The sequence below is a fragment of the Gobius niger genome (assembly GCF_951799975.1).
Source record: "Gobius niger genome assembly, chromosome: 1".
Classification (NCBI taxonomy): domain Eukaryota; kingdom Metazoa; phylum Chordata; class Actinopteri; order Gobiiformes; family Gobiidae; genus Gobius; species Gobius niger.
The window spans coordinates 59226672-59240933 of record NC_136852.1 but is presented as its reverse complement, the minus strand read 5'-3'; the positions used below and the strand labels follow the sequence as shown (position 1 = coordinate 59240933).

Here is a 14262-nt window from a genome sequence, read left to right as displayed (position 1 = left end):
TATTTACCTGCATCCTATTTCTTTTTCTTGATGTGTGTCTCCAGTAAGTTCATGATGTGATGCTTCTCACCATTTGATGTTGATAGTGGGTCTCTGCTCCTTCCTCAGGTGAAGGCTGGCCTCCGAACACTCATCCCCATTGAGCAGAAATATATTGAAGAGGAACCCAGAGTGTCCAAACAGGTACATCCGCCCAGTACTTATCTACTACTGCACTACCTTATTTTCACTGCTGTGTAACACTGTAGCCCCAATTCTACTTAACTGTCAAAACCAAACGCAACAAGCCTGCAGAGTGGCGTGCTGTAATGCACAACAACTGTGTGGGCAAGATACAACAGAGTGATTGAAGAAAAAACAGCATTTAATTTTTTTCCCTCTCTGTTCTGCTTTCTCTCATCTCGCCCCCCTCACATCCACTCTGAGCGGTGAATAGAAATGTCAAGCTGTCAGCTCTGGGGTGCATAAGTAGATTGGCCATCCTTATAGTTGGCCCTCTTTGCCACTGCTGCTTTGCAGTTCATTGTCACACCGCTCAGTGTGGCGGCACCACAAAGGGCTGAATAGCAGGGGCTGGCCCACATCACACATGTCATATAAGTGACCGTTTGGGCACAGCAGTCAAAGCTACACCACGCACAGCCCTGCCCACCACGCCACCACTCACACACACTGGTCCCATACCACCCCTTTGTCAGGCCTCCATTCGTATCCCTTTCCCTTCTCTTCCTGCCCTCTCTGTCCCCCTGTTTCTGCGCTCTCCACAGCCCTCTCCCCTGTGTTCAATCCTTTTTCATCTTCATTTCACCTCTGACTCACAGAGATGACCCATGTCAGCGTCTTGCAATGATGATGTCACCACTGCTTTGGAGGGATTGCCCCGTGAGGACTACTCATGTCAAGCAGCTCCTGCTGTTGCATTTCACTAAGTGTGAAGGCACACTCGTCGGCTGTTTTCAAAACACCAGCCATCTAATTTTGATTATGATACTTGGAATAATGTTTAGAGGAGTTGATTTAAAAAATATATCATGGAAAGAACTGTTATGAGTCAGGCAGAGTACAGCTTGTACATAAAGTGTCTGTCCTAATAAATGTTTAAATGGATGATTCATAGTATTACTGTCCTCAGGGCTTCCATGTCCTCAGCAGGACACCGTAGAGTCACACTGAGTTTGGCAACAAAAAGCTCATCAAAATTAAAATACAAAATCAGTCATTTTCCTTTTATCTAACTGAGCTCGATCTAACAGTCCTCCAAGAACCCTGCACCTTTATGCAGTGACTGAGCTCAAACACGCCCAGGCTTCGAGAAAGTAAAATAATGGCCTAGAATATGCAAAGACAGTTGGTCCAGTGGGAGCACTTTTTCCTGGTGTTGACCTGATTGGGTGGTTTGCGTTCTGTGCTGCTATTCCCTGAATGGTAGGCAGCCCAGAGGGAGGACAGCAGTTAGCCAGTTCTCTCTCATCTTTGGCCAAACGCCTGGAGAACCCTCTGGGAGCACAATCCAAGGACTGTCTTAGAAATTGTTTTGATTGTGTTTAACTTTATTACTGGGAGAGTAGACTTAAAGAAGCCGTGTGAGTCAGTTAGTCACACTTTAAGTGGCCTGACTATAGGTTTTCTACACTACAGCGGTCTAATAACCTAATACATTGTTCTGTATCTTGAGAGTTCTCTTATCTTATAAGATCAAATTAAAAAATAGGTCAAAGTGGTAAATCTTTTGACCGAAACACTTTTTAACAACAGCAACGAACACTTGTATGTGCTGTTTTTTTGGTAAATGTTGTTTTTATATTATTTCTCCTCAGCTGCTGTTACAGAACTTCAATCGAGTTCGCCGCTGCATCATGGGCCTCATCAACGCTGGATGCTACATCAACAGCTGTTTTGAATGGGAATCTCCGCAGAGAAGCATCTGTGCATTTGTGGTAAATATCCACAGTCCTTTTAGTTTTTAATAAACACAAACATGTCAATCCTGTGCCACAGCCTTGTCCACTATGGTGGCGCACTAATAACATTAACAATCCTGTTACCATGCTGTAGCTGTGCTATAAATATATATATACCAAAATATATATATATATTTGGTGGCACAGTGACAGACATTGAGCACACTCGCCTATAAGCAAGAAGGTCCTGGGTTCGATTCCTGGGCCGGGTGGGGCCTTTTTGTGTGGAAATGGCATATCATCCCCGTGCCTGCGTGGGTTTCTTCGGGTGCTCAGATTTAATCCCATCAAACCAAAAAGCGCACAGTTGGCTAATTGTCCAGCTACTCCTGACCAAGATGCTGGCTCACGATCTGGAGATGGGTCCCCTCACAGAGCCCTGCGGTCGCCCACTGCTCCTGACCATTCACCCTGAGGTTCTGGGACAGGGACGATGAAGTCTACATTTACACTCTAAGTGCGCCACGATAGACAAATTCAAAATAAGTTTTTTGTTGCATTTTCACTTTGACAGAATGTGAAAGCATTTTGAGAGCTAATCATTGCATTCATGCTAGACTTTTATTTTTAAAGAAACATTTGTCGTCATCAAATTGTTAGTCTTGTTAGTCACACATACCAGCGCTCAAATGTTCAAGTACTTTTGCTGGCTTAAAAATGAATGTACACATGGTGAATGTATGCAAATCTGCTTGTATATGCACAGACAGTTGGTCTTTCCGAGAAACTCAAGTGTAACTGAGGCCCAGAGACATTGGGATGGGTTAAAAAAAAAAGTGTAGTTAAATGTGACAAGCTGTTCATGCAGGCAGTCAAAATCGCACTCTTTTCTCCCATCATGCTCCTCTTCGTCTTCCTTTCGTCTCCCTCTTCATCCTGTCAAATGTGTGATATTAAAAGGTGAGCAGTAATTGGAACAAGGAACCATCAGTAAAAGACATGACAGAGTGGGGTTCCTTGTCCTTAATATGACAGTGGCCACTGAATCCTGTTTTGCGGCTGCGTATTTGACTTAAGTAGTAACAGGACACGTTGACCTGCTTCACCCAAGCCCAATGACACTCAACAACATTTATAAAACATTAGAAGGCTATCTGACACACGCTTTATCTCTGTCTTTTTATGCAGAGAAGTAGGTTGCTGTGTCAACTCAAGACGTGGGTCAGAAAAAAAAGCGTGTGACACATTTTTTCACTTTCACACATGCAGTTTTGCACACTTAGCTTTCAATGGCGTGCTCGAACTAACTATGAAAATGTTGCTCGAAATGTCATTGAATTCAAGGCAAACAGGATCAAATTTAAATTGGTAATCTACATTTTGAATAGAGGGCATTTGATAATGTAACCCTTGGTCCTCAAAATCTCCAAGCTTTTTAAGTACTCTAGACATGCTATTCATGTTCTCAGTGTGCTTACTTTCATTCATAGTATTCATATCATGATAAATGATGGATCCAGGCCAAGGACACAGTGTTTTATAGTTTTTTAAAAAGTCTAAAATGTAGGTGTCATTGTGCTTTCCTCCCCCGCTCGCTCTTTTGGGAGTGTGTTATTGTATAAAAATATGCACTTAGCTAAAAGCATTGCAGTATTTAGGGCCTCTCCTCCACACACAGGTACTTCCTCCCTGCCTCCACTTCCATTTCTTCATCCCCCTCTCATTTCTCCTCACTTTGAGAGGCCTCTTAATCACTTCGCTCATCTCTTTAAGTGGCTTTTTATGGGGGGCCATCTGGCCAAGGTGGTGCGTTCACCAAGGTGTGCGGTGTGTCTGTGTGCGATTACTGTCATGTGTGTGTCGGCTCACATGTGTCTGGCTGTCTTTCTAGACAGATGTTACACTTAACTTTCCAAAATGGCTGTTGCTGCAGCGGTGCAGTTGCGACTAATTTACCCTAAACTTACAAATATGTGCACTTGTGAACCACTAAGTAAGCCTGAGGGGAGGAAATGTGAGCGCTTGTACATTTGAGGAGCTACATATGAAAATGCAGTTATCGTAAGGTGTCAGTTTACAACATTCCCTCGACGAAATCACTCAAAAATCACTTCTTTCTCTCCTTCTGCCCAGTGCTGCAATGCCAGCCGCATGTACACGTTGCCCATTAGTGCCAGCTGTGATGAGTGTGTGTTGTGTGTGTTCTTGTGCACGTGAGAGCAGAGATACCACGTCGCTCCTCTCTTTCACACCCACACTGCTGTCACCCACCCGTCCCCACAGTGAATCAGCCGCTGTGGCAGCTTTGCCTCAGGCGTTGGCACAATGGACGGGCCTGCAGTTCGCTCCTGTCCTGCGTGACGGCTGGTGTGTGTGCTGACGTGCTTGTGTTGGTCTTCATCTCTCTGTCTCGGGGTTAAGCATCATCTTCCTCTCTCCACACCTGCTGGCAGACTCCTCTCCCTCCATCCTGGCTTCCCCTTTATCTCGCGCCTTTTCCCTCCCAGAGAGCCAGGCCATTGTGGGCCGCACACTGTCGGGTTATGTTCTCCCGCCGCTGCCAGCTCTCCCTACGGCCCCACGCAAGACAAGGCTGTTATTGCCCCAGGGACGGCAGGCCTCAGCAGCTCTTCCTCCAAACAAATTTGCTGTAACTTTATCTGCAATTGGGCCCTGAATTGGGAGCAAATAGAGGCAGCTTTGTGCAGCTTGGGGAAGGGCGAGGGCAGGGAGCTGGGGGTTGTTGGGGAGGCAGGGGAAATGATACCGGCCTCTTTTATGTCAGGCAAAGTAGGACTCTTATCAGGAAGAGAGCCCAGACAAGGGAGCTACTTCTAGAGGAAACTGGAGCACCTATCACCTGCTTTGCATTTAGATAAAAATTCACCCTGCTGAAATAAAAAAGGGAAAGAGCAAAGACAGGTACAGAAGAAAACTACTGGAGTGTATATGTCGCGGTGTGTGTGTTTTCACATGTCTGGCTCCCAGTTTGATACACACACCGAGACTCCGGCGCACTCGGTACACACCTCTCCAGGTCCCTTTAAATTGCTCCTTTGACTCCTCTTCAAAGAATCTGTCTAACTTTTAAAAGTTTAAAAGTTGGGAGTTCGTCTTTGCCCACAGCAAGGGACGGCTTTGAAAAGATATACCTTCACATTTTACTACTCTCCTGATTTGCAAAATGGATAATAGTTAAATGTAATGTCATGACTAAGAGAATACCAAGTCAGCACAATCACAGGAGATTTAGACTTGACAAAATGCACAAGGCCTCTTTGACTCTGACTTTGAATCATCAGAGAAAGAGCGCTGCTCTTACACTGACTGTATAAAGGTATCGTTTGGAAAGAAATGGTGGGTGAGCAGTTCTGTTCTATTTCTGGTGCTCATCATTTAGTCATTATCCTTCTTTACATAGTTCAGTCGTTTTTGTTCTTTTTATTGAGTTCAGTCTATTAACTGTGGACAGCGCAGTTCTATGTTTTATAACAGAACAGCAGGGGGCAGTCTATAACCACTGAATGAGAGGAGGGTCCAGTCACAGGCAGAACACTTTCTCTCAAATTTTACAGGACTTCTAGCTGCTGTCTGGCAACACTTAGTGCCAGCGTTGAAATTGATGTAAGGGAGATAAAGGGGAAGTCTGAAATTCAAACTTGAGTTTCACTCCACTGAGACAGAGCAGGAGGAAAGTTAGCCTGGTGAGTGGTTAATGTAAGCCAAAGTACTGAATATTACCCTCCCACAGAGCCACGGCGCACTGCCGTACAGGCCAGGCCTGTGTTTTCACATAAATAACATAAGATACATCTCCATGCGCTCTTCCATCAGTGCCCAAATAAATCATTTTGACTCTTCCGTCTTATTGGGTTTATTTTTATTTAACTTTTGCTTTGTTTCCAAATAGAGTCCAATTCACCCACTTTTAATGCGTCTTTTGTGCACAATCCTAAAGCCTTATAGTTGATGATTTCTTTTAACTATGTTGTGCAAAGCATGTTTTATTTTAATTAGACATTTTTATTTTTGGTCTTCTTTCTTATTTTGTTTAACATAGAAACTGAATCTGTGATGTAAAATGAGCTGATCTCTTCACGAAATAACTGAAAAACTCCTCCGTGCAGAAATCCAACCGTCGACAAATCACTCGTAGCCCCCCATAAGATTTACATTTCCATTTTCCTTTGGTGCGGTATGTTTTTGTATCTTTTTTTTTTCCGCCCCTCTGCCTCTGTGGTCACTGACATCCACAGCAGGTTTCTTCTCGCTCCCTCTCCCCAGGCACAGGGGCTGCCGTCTGGGTAGTGAACTATGAGCGGGTGCCTCTGACGGTGCCGTCCCGATGGGGAAAGTCTGTGTGAAGCCCACGTTACTCAGCCTCGGGGGGGGGCAACCGGTCCGGGGCAGGGCCGGCCACGGCTGGTGTCCGCTTCCTCCAGCTGCCAGTCAAAACCTGGCCCTCAGCGACGAGAACCAAATGGTGGAGGAATGAAGGGGGACAACAGGTTAAACTACCACAGGCTAAACGCAAAGCAAGATTTGTCTTTTTTTTAATATATAGATATATTTAGAATTGAAATCCTATGACAGAACTCAATAAGGATATTTTTAAGGATCAAATCGCTTATGTAAAAATCCACAACATGCCTGCAGTATTTAATCGAAGGTATTTCAAAGAGGCATTGTTGTGTGCCGGCGCGTGCGAGCTGGAGAACGTATGTTATTAATAGCCCCGGTAATAGATGAGAAACAAAGTGAGCTCCTTTGTTTGAGTGATGTTTTTGCACTTCAGTGACCCACTTTACTTAGGTAATTCTGGTGTTTAACGGCGTTACACGTGACATATTTTGTACATTATTACCACTTTAGAAAACGGGATAAATATAGCAGCAAGTAAAGCAGTCTCAAAGGCGCACACTGAATCTGACTCAATCTTTCTCATTTTTATTGATATACTATCGATATTTCATCAAATTTAAATCCAACATAAATTGCGGGGCGGGGAAAGCGTAATATTTTGTCCCTGTAAAGCCGCCAGGTTATTAAAAAAAACAAAGTTGTCAAAGTTGGGACATTGAAGTTTTCTGTGGAGAAAGTTGAGCGAAATTATGTTTTTAATCGAATTGTTGCCGTGACTTTTTTGTTTCATTGATTTTAAGCGATGCTCGTCTTTGAGTGTGTGGGTGAAAGCCAACGCCGCTGCCTCACCACATGCAAAACACACTCCCTTGAATAGACTCTTGAACCCCACATATCCACATTAACCTTCCACTGTACAATAACAACAAAGACAATTCTCGCCTCTCTGCCTATTTCTCTTACACTAACAAATAAGAGCGCTTTTTTTTGATTATGTCGTCCCCTGCGTTGTCGGTGTCATTCAACCAAAGCATAATTGCCAGAAAGCCTATGAATTTGCTTTGGGCAGCTAAAGTTTCAATTTCTCTTATTTGCGAAGTTATTACAACTAAACCTAATTTAATTTCCTGATATAACGGCATAGTTCTTGTTTATTTTTGATTGACACATTGAAACCCCCCACAACATCTCTACGTATTACTCGTTCTAGTCTCTCTTTTATTTGTAAAAACATGCAAAATAGGCGATTGTGCACTTGACGTGTGACAAAATCTACTCCTATAAGTTCTCACTTTTTTTTTTTTTTCGGTGCTAAAGAGGCCTGCCAAAATCAATTGTCAGGTTTTTTGCAAAGGTTAATTTCTCAGATGCTACTTTCTTGTTTGGGAGATGAGATGGGAGGCATCGTGGGGTTGTGTTCTTTGGCAGATGTGTGCAGGGGAGGTTAGGCAAGGGCATGGGGGCTCTTTTGCAGCCAGAGACGGGTGTATTGGGGTTTGGAGTGACAAGGTTAGGGTGTAGGGGGGGTACAGGGAGCGCGGGGTCAGATGAAGAGGTCCGGCCTTTGAGTATGGGAGGGTCAGCGTTGGTTTGGTTGCATTTGGGGGGAAAGTACATGACCTCGGCTGGCGGGATGATTGGCATGGAGGGAAGAGTTGACATTTTGTACTCGTCCTAACTTCGCCTCTTTAAGCTTTCTTTTTGTTTTTTGTTTTTTGTTTTTTTATGAATGTGAGCTGTTTCCGATGCAGATGGTCACTCCTAAGCCTCGCGCATATGTGAACCACAAACCTTTCATGTTTACGTCTACACAATGTATGTGAGTTTTCATCAAACTTAACAGACTTGATTTTTTTGTCTGTTTTATTCCAATTCCCCCCCCCCCCACACACTTTTTTACCATTGTACTTTGATTCCTTCAACTCTAAGACTCAGTACTCAGTGATTGACACATGTCAATCTTCAATACAATCCAAGTAGTTAGTTAGTTATTTCTCTAAATTTACCTCCTGCTTGGAGTGATATTTAGAATCAACAATAGCCCACTAAATAGTCCAATTGTCCACTTCTGACTTTCTCTTCCCGCAGCTTTTCGTCATCATCGTATGGAACTTTGAGCTCTATATGATCCCCTTGGCATTGCTGTTACCCCTGGCCTGGAATTACATCCTGATCGCGTCGGGGAAAGATACAAGGCAAGACATGGTGAGTTAGACCTCTTTCTTTCTCTCTGCACACACACGCACACACCTTTGAGCGTTTCTCATTCAAAATCACCCAAAATATGCAGATATGTCGTGCAGATAGATGTCAGTGTCCCTCACGAGATAAGGCAGATGAGCATAACTCAATTAAAAAAAAAAAAATCTCTTTGATTAAATTGCCACTCCAAACATTGGACAAAAATTACTCTTGAAGTGAATAAAATAGGAACTTCTACAAAAAAAAAAAGAAAATTTTGAAAAACATCCCCATCTGCCCCTTGAGGAAGAGCATTCTCAGTGCAATCTCACATTTCGCACCACTGCTTCCCTTTCAGCCCAAAAGAAAAGGCAGAAATAATAGGCTGTCACCTTGAGCAACGTTACGCCACTTACCTGGTACTATATTTATTTAATTCATTATTTTTTTTTTTTATCTCTTCTACCAATTAAATAATGTCAAAGCAATGTCATGGAGAAACAGACATGTTTTAATCATTCCGAGAGGAAGGGGAAGGAAAACGAGCGCGCGAGCGAGCCGGACTACGGAACAGGCGTGAACAATGAAGTGATTCATTTTAATAAGTGCCTTTTTTTTTTCTGAGTTCGAAATAACCACACTCAGATATCCGACCTCTCTCGACAGTGTGCCTTCTAAATGCGCAGGATATATGCGTTTTAAATATTTACCACTCTGGCTTGGATTGGGATTGCACAAGAGGAGTATTGTTTATGACATGACAGGACTAAATCTTCTCGTGTCCAAATGCCAAATCACTAAAGAATGTGACAATTCCACAGCACACTTCACATGAATCGGTTGTAGTCTTTCCATTTTAATTGTTTGTTGAAACTCTTAATCCATTCAATAATTGGAACTATGTGTTTAAAAAGATTATCCATATCATTCGTCGTGCTGATTGTTTTTTTGTTGTTTTTTTGCCGAGAAAGTGCATTTAACGTGTGTATGAATCATCTCTTTTGTGAATGGCATTTCGAGGCGTTTCTCTCCCGCCTGTAGATGGCGACGTTGCTTGACAAAAAAAAAAAAAAAATGTGTCTCTCAATTGGGGCTTGGGAGGAAACGGTAAGCATTGTGGCTGCAGCTTCTGATGTGTTTATTCAGTACTAATGCTCTTGCGCTCACTGTGCACTTTCTAATTAAAACAAGGCAGCAGAGGTTACATATCTCTGTGATGTGGCAGTCACTTCACATTACAAGCACATGTAACTTACACTTGATGGAGAATTGCTTTTTTTTTTTTTTCTTCTTCCACTTGTTAAAAGAGCCACTGTGCCTCAAGTACCTTCGGAGATGCTTGGTGCGTTAATATATTGTTGAGACACTTCAGGCATGTATCTGATTGTGGAGCAACTGGAACATAAACATACATCGTGGGTTAGGTTTTATGAAATATGTCTGTCATGCACTTAGGGTTTTTCCACTTTGCATACTCATATTGATTCTACACCAAATTTATTCCTATAAGACAGTGTTTTAGATTTTTATACTAATTTTGCATTAATGTTCAAACACCAAAAAAAGTGTGTTAGAAAATCTCTTAGGACACAGCACAGGAAAGCAAGACAAGGCATTAGAGCAGGTGTGTCTAATAATGTGGCCCCTTGCACCGGGGTGTAATGCCTCTTCTTGTTACTGTGGCTCCTTGTTTAAGCACAGTTAAAATGTATGCTATCAATGGTGCATGTCTTGTGCCTTATTATTTGCAGCAATCGTAGAAAAGTTGCATTTGTAGTCGGAGATTTTACACGAGAGACTGTTCCTACTTTATGTATTGTATTACGAAACAACCGGTTTGGACCTGCCAGATAGGCCGCTGCCTGTTATTCTCGTCTAACCATTGTCAGGTTTAATCCACAGTCTGTGCATTTAAAAGCCATAATGCAGTAATGTATGTGTTATTTCTTTGTGTTTTGTTTGCTGCGCATTTAGACGCGTTGAATCCCATGAGTCATGTTCCTGTTTGTTTTTCTGTTTCTCACTGTGCGCGCGGCAATGCAAAAAAAAAAAAGCAGAGCAAGAGAAGAGATCCGCTTGTGTATAGGTTTGAGCGAGGGGTGTAAAAAGATAAAGAGAATATCGCACTTTCCATTAACCTGAATTCATCTGGTTGTACTCAGAAACAGGTCAAATGGACACTAGCAAAGAGGAGAGAACAGTTCTGCTTCCAGACCCTTTTTGTGTGATCCAGTTCCAATATAAAATGTGACAACAAATAATTTTAAGACGCTGGATGTTGGGGGTTCTCTCGTTGGTCAGTGCTTCCTGAGTGGGAGAAGATAAGGTGCGGAGTTTGGACAAATTAAGTGTTTTCCAAGAGTATAGAATTGCTTAAAGACTTGTGAATTTAACTAAACACAAGTCCTGGTATTCTTTATGTCAGGGGAAGGGGAGTCGGGTGTCGTATACAGTTAAATACATATATATATATATAAGCTGGATCAAGATTATTTTAATAATTTTAACCCTATACTGTACCAGTATAGTATCGAGGCAAGTTTAGTTTTGTGGTTCTATGAGTATAGGTGTCAATACAGTGTTTTTATATCCTAAACCAAGTACTGTTGTGTGGTATGGAGAACAAGGTACCCACTCGCGTGTGCATGCTATCACTTTTCATTACTTATTATAACATGTTTTTTTAAGTAACTGCTAAGGATTTCCACATAGCACTGTACTGTACTGTATGAGCCTTTATCAATTCAGCTCATTGTTTCCCTTTGTGTACTTGCGGAGAAGAGATCAAAAAGAAAACAAAGGGGGAAGGCTTTTTAATTACTTTAAACAACACACCAAATTAAAGCTTTGTGCGGATGTGAAGGGTCAGCATCCGGAGAACTGTGGTTTTTCCAATAGTCTTGACGGAGAGTAACGCCAAAGGAATCTCGGTTCACTCACTCGCAAGAGGGGGGTTGAAAATATTCTGAACTCTTTAATGAACTGAAAGGCCTTGCATTGTCAACCTCGAGCTTCTTTCGGGTCTGGTGGATAAACAACCGCACGGTTCTTTACATGCTGTATCGCACATGCCAGGGTCACCTCCTCGCCTTGTATTGCTTACACGCTGCTTCGCAAAAAAACACTTCCTGGATCAGTGCTCCTTACCCTCGCCCCAACCTTGACCGGGTATCTCCTGAGCAGTCGGTGCATCTTCAGAAACAAGCGATTAAAGGAAGGCGATGCAGCGGTGGGGTCGCGGCCCTTCTCTTATCTTGTAAGACTCCTGACCTGTAAACCCCGGTGTAGCTGCATCGACCTCCGTGGCTCACTTTTTTTACATGCTCACCCAAACAAATAAACAAAAGCAAATTCAACTTTTAGGTTTGTTTGTGATCCTTGTACGCTTCCGCCGACCTGTTGCAGGGAGGCTGTCAGATGGCTGAACGCGGTCAACCAGAGGACAGTGAGCTCCGCTTGGAAAAGAGAGGGGGGGGGGGGTGGGGGGGAGAAAAAAAAGCCTGCGAGCCATGTGTACAAATGTGTGTGTGTAGCTTTGAGCAGAAGTGTATTGGATTTCTACATTCATACGATCGGCGCTGAGATTAACCAATATGGACACATCCCAAAAGTAATGCTTCCTGGCTGTTCTGTTGGCCCAGGAAGACCCTTAGCAGATGTTATGAAGGTGTTAATTTCAGTGCAGCCTGTCGTAGAGGGCACATACAGAACACAGTGATGTCTCTTTCTACCACAAGATGACGGGCAATTAGGCCTCGTCACACTGGAGGACCATCCTCTTTATCCCATGCTTCAGACCATTACATAGATTCACCCACTGGATCCGCCAAGCCATTACAGAGAAGAAGACCTTAATGGCCTGCAGATACTTCACACTCACAGACGTGTCTCCAGTGGTGAAGAAGATGACTGGCTTCCAGCTCACTTTACATCCACACTTGAAGCGTGTTTTCTGGAAAAGTAAATATGGCAACTGCTCTGTTTTCATCACCAGAATTTAATCATGTTACGACTGTATAATGATGTACTCCAACATTGCATTATTACAAAATGCTTTCAAATCTGTCTGTTTGGTGCAAAGATGCAACGACCTCCTGGCTTGTGGCGATTTGTATTTTTATACTGGCATCCTTTACTTTGATCTCGAAACACTTTCTGTGCATCTACAAACAAAGCCATACATTGACATCGGCGCTCTTCAAGAAACGGGTAGAAAAGCATAAAATGTTTAACAAAACAATAAAGAACCGTTGCTTGTTGCGCGTCAACTTTCACTGATACTCCTCCACGTTTTCCCAATAAAACCCCCCAAAACTCAGGAAAAGAAACTATGAAAAGCGAGATGGATCGGGAGCTGGAGACAGCGCATAAAAAGTTGGATCGACAGAAAGGCAAAGGCATGCGGCGGTGGATGGCAGGCTCTCCTTAGCGCCGAGTCAGACATGGCAGTTGGTGACAGGTGACAAAATCAAAAGGTCATGTCACTTTTAACTGGGAGCGCCTGTGCCCCGCTGATTTCCCCTGTGCCGCCCCTGCATTGTCTCGGCTCCTCTCACCGCCGCTCCGTCTCCGCTAAAAAACTGGCAGACAGGATGGCAGGCGGAGAGGCAGGGAAACAGGCGACGGGCAGAGTCTGAGGCAGGACGGGAGCATCGGGAGCATCAGGAACGCCACTGCCTGGATCCTGGCACAGCCTCCTCTTTTCATCTTGTTGTCGGCGCCTCTTCTTCCCCCCTCTGTTTGCCTTACGCTGAACCTTTGTAACTGTCGCTACTCTTTGCTCAACATCAGCCGCTCATGATGTCTGCCTCCGTGTGCGCGTTGTTGTTGTTTTGTCTACACTTTCCAACCATTCTTGACTTTCCGGTTTAAGCCTTGAGCAACAGATCACACAAGAGGTGCTGTACATACCGGCTTCTGTTCTGCGATGGATTTTTTAAAACAAAAGCAGTCGCCGCAAATAGATGACATGGGACTGAATGTGCTGCATTCACTGGCGATCAGGTGGTGCTGGTCCTATGAAAACCTGATCCCCGCTATGTGTGGGTGCATGTTTCGCTTATCTGTTGTCAAATGAAAACATACATTGTGCATGGATTATAAAATAAGCATCACAAAAACAGGCCTTTGTCAGCCGGCGCAGATTTGGCGATGCTTTCATGAATATGGAGGCCCCTCTTCTCACCTCCACCCCCAGCTTCCAGCTCGTGTAGCACCCCGGCCTCGCCCCTATCTGGCCCCCTGCTGGGTGTGCCCTGGCTGGGGCAGTGCAGATGGAAGGGCCCCCCTCTGAGGGCCGCGGCTCTGACAGCTTGTGAAGGGCCCGCTTGGGTCAGCCAGACTCCGCCAACAGCCCTTATCAGACGAGCAGCCCTCCCCCAGTTGGCGCTGTAGTTGGAGTATACACGCACATCCTCACACAGACATAGCCATGGTGGACATTGCATACCAAATAGGGCCTTGAGATCCCCCAGCCCGCGAGTCAGCCAAAGCTCAGCAGCTGGAGAGGTTAAAACCCCCTCACGTATCAAAGAGGGAGAGCAGCAGGGCGATGGAGGGAAGGAGAGGGAGCAATAGAAGAAAACAGGAGGAGAAAGTATATCTTCATGTTCACAAGGATGTCTGCTTTGGCGTCTATTCCCCCCGCAGCTGTCATTGGGAAGGTTAGGAGTGGAGATTGTGAGGCTAGGTCCAGCCCTGGAGAGTGCAGAGGCTTTCCAAACGAGGGTGAAAATGATGTGGCCACTTGTTCAGCCTGTGGTTTTGCTGGTTCTCTGAGGAGCACTTGTGTTTTTGTCAAGTTTGCTCCTATAAAAGC

The 14262-nt window shown here is 44.1% G+C and overlaps 1 protein-coding gene across 5 annotated transcripts in view; it reads left to right on the top strand.

Annotated features, from left to right (window-relative positions):
- Positions 1-14262, top strand: part of mctp1a (multiple C2 domains, transmembrane 1a) — a 110420-nt gene that overhangs the window by 68666 nt on the left and 27492 nt on the right. For all 5 annotated transcript variants that reach the window (XM_079554165.1, XM_079554166.1, XM_079554168.1 and 2 more), the window contains 3 exons: positions 109-183; positions 1818-1937; positions 8352-8468. In XM_079554165.1, the coding sequence (XP_079410291.1) occupies positions 109-183; positions 1818-1937; positions 8352-8468 (312 nt within the window). The remainder of the gene's footprint in view (positions 1-108; positions 184-1817; positions 1938-8351; positions 8469-14262) is intronic.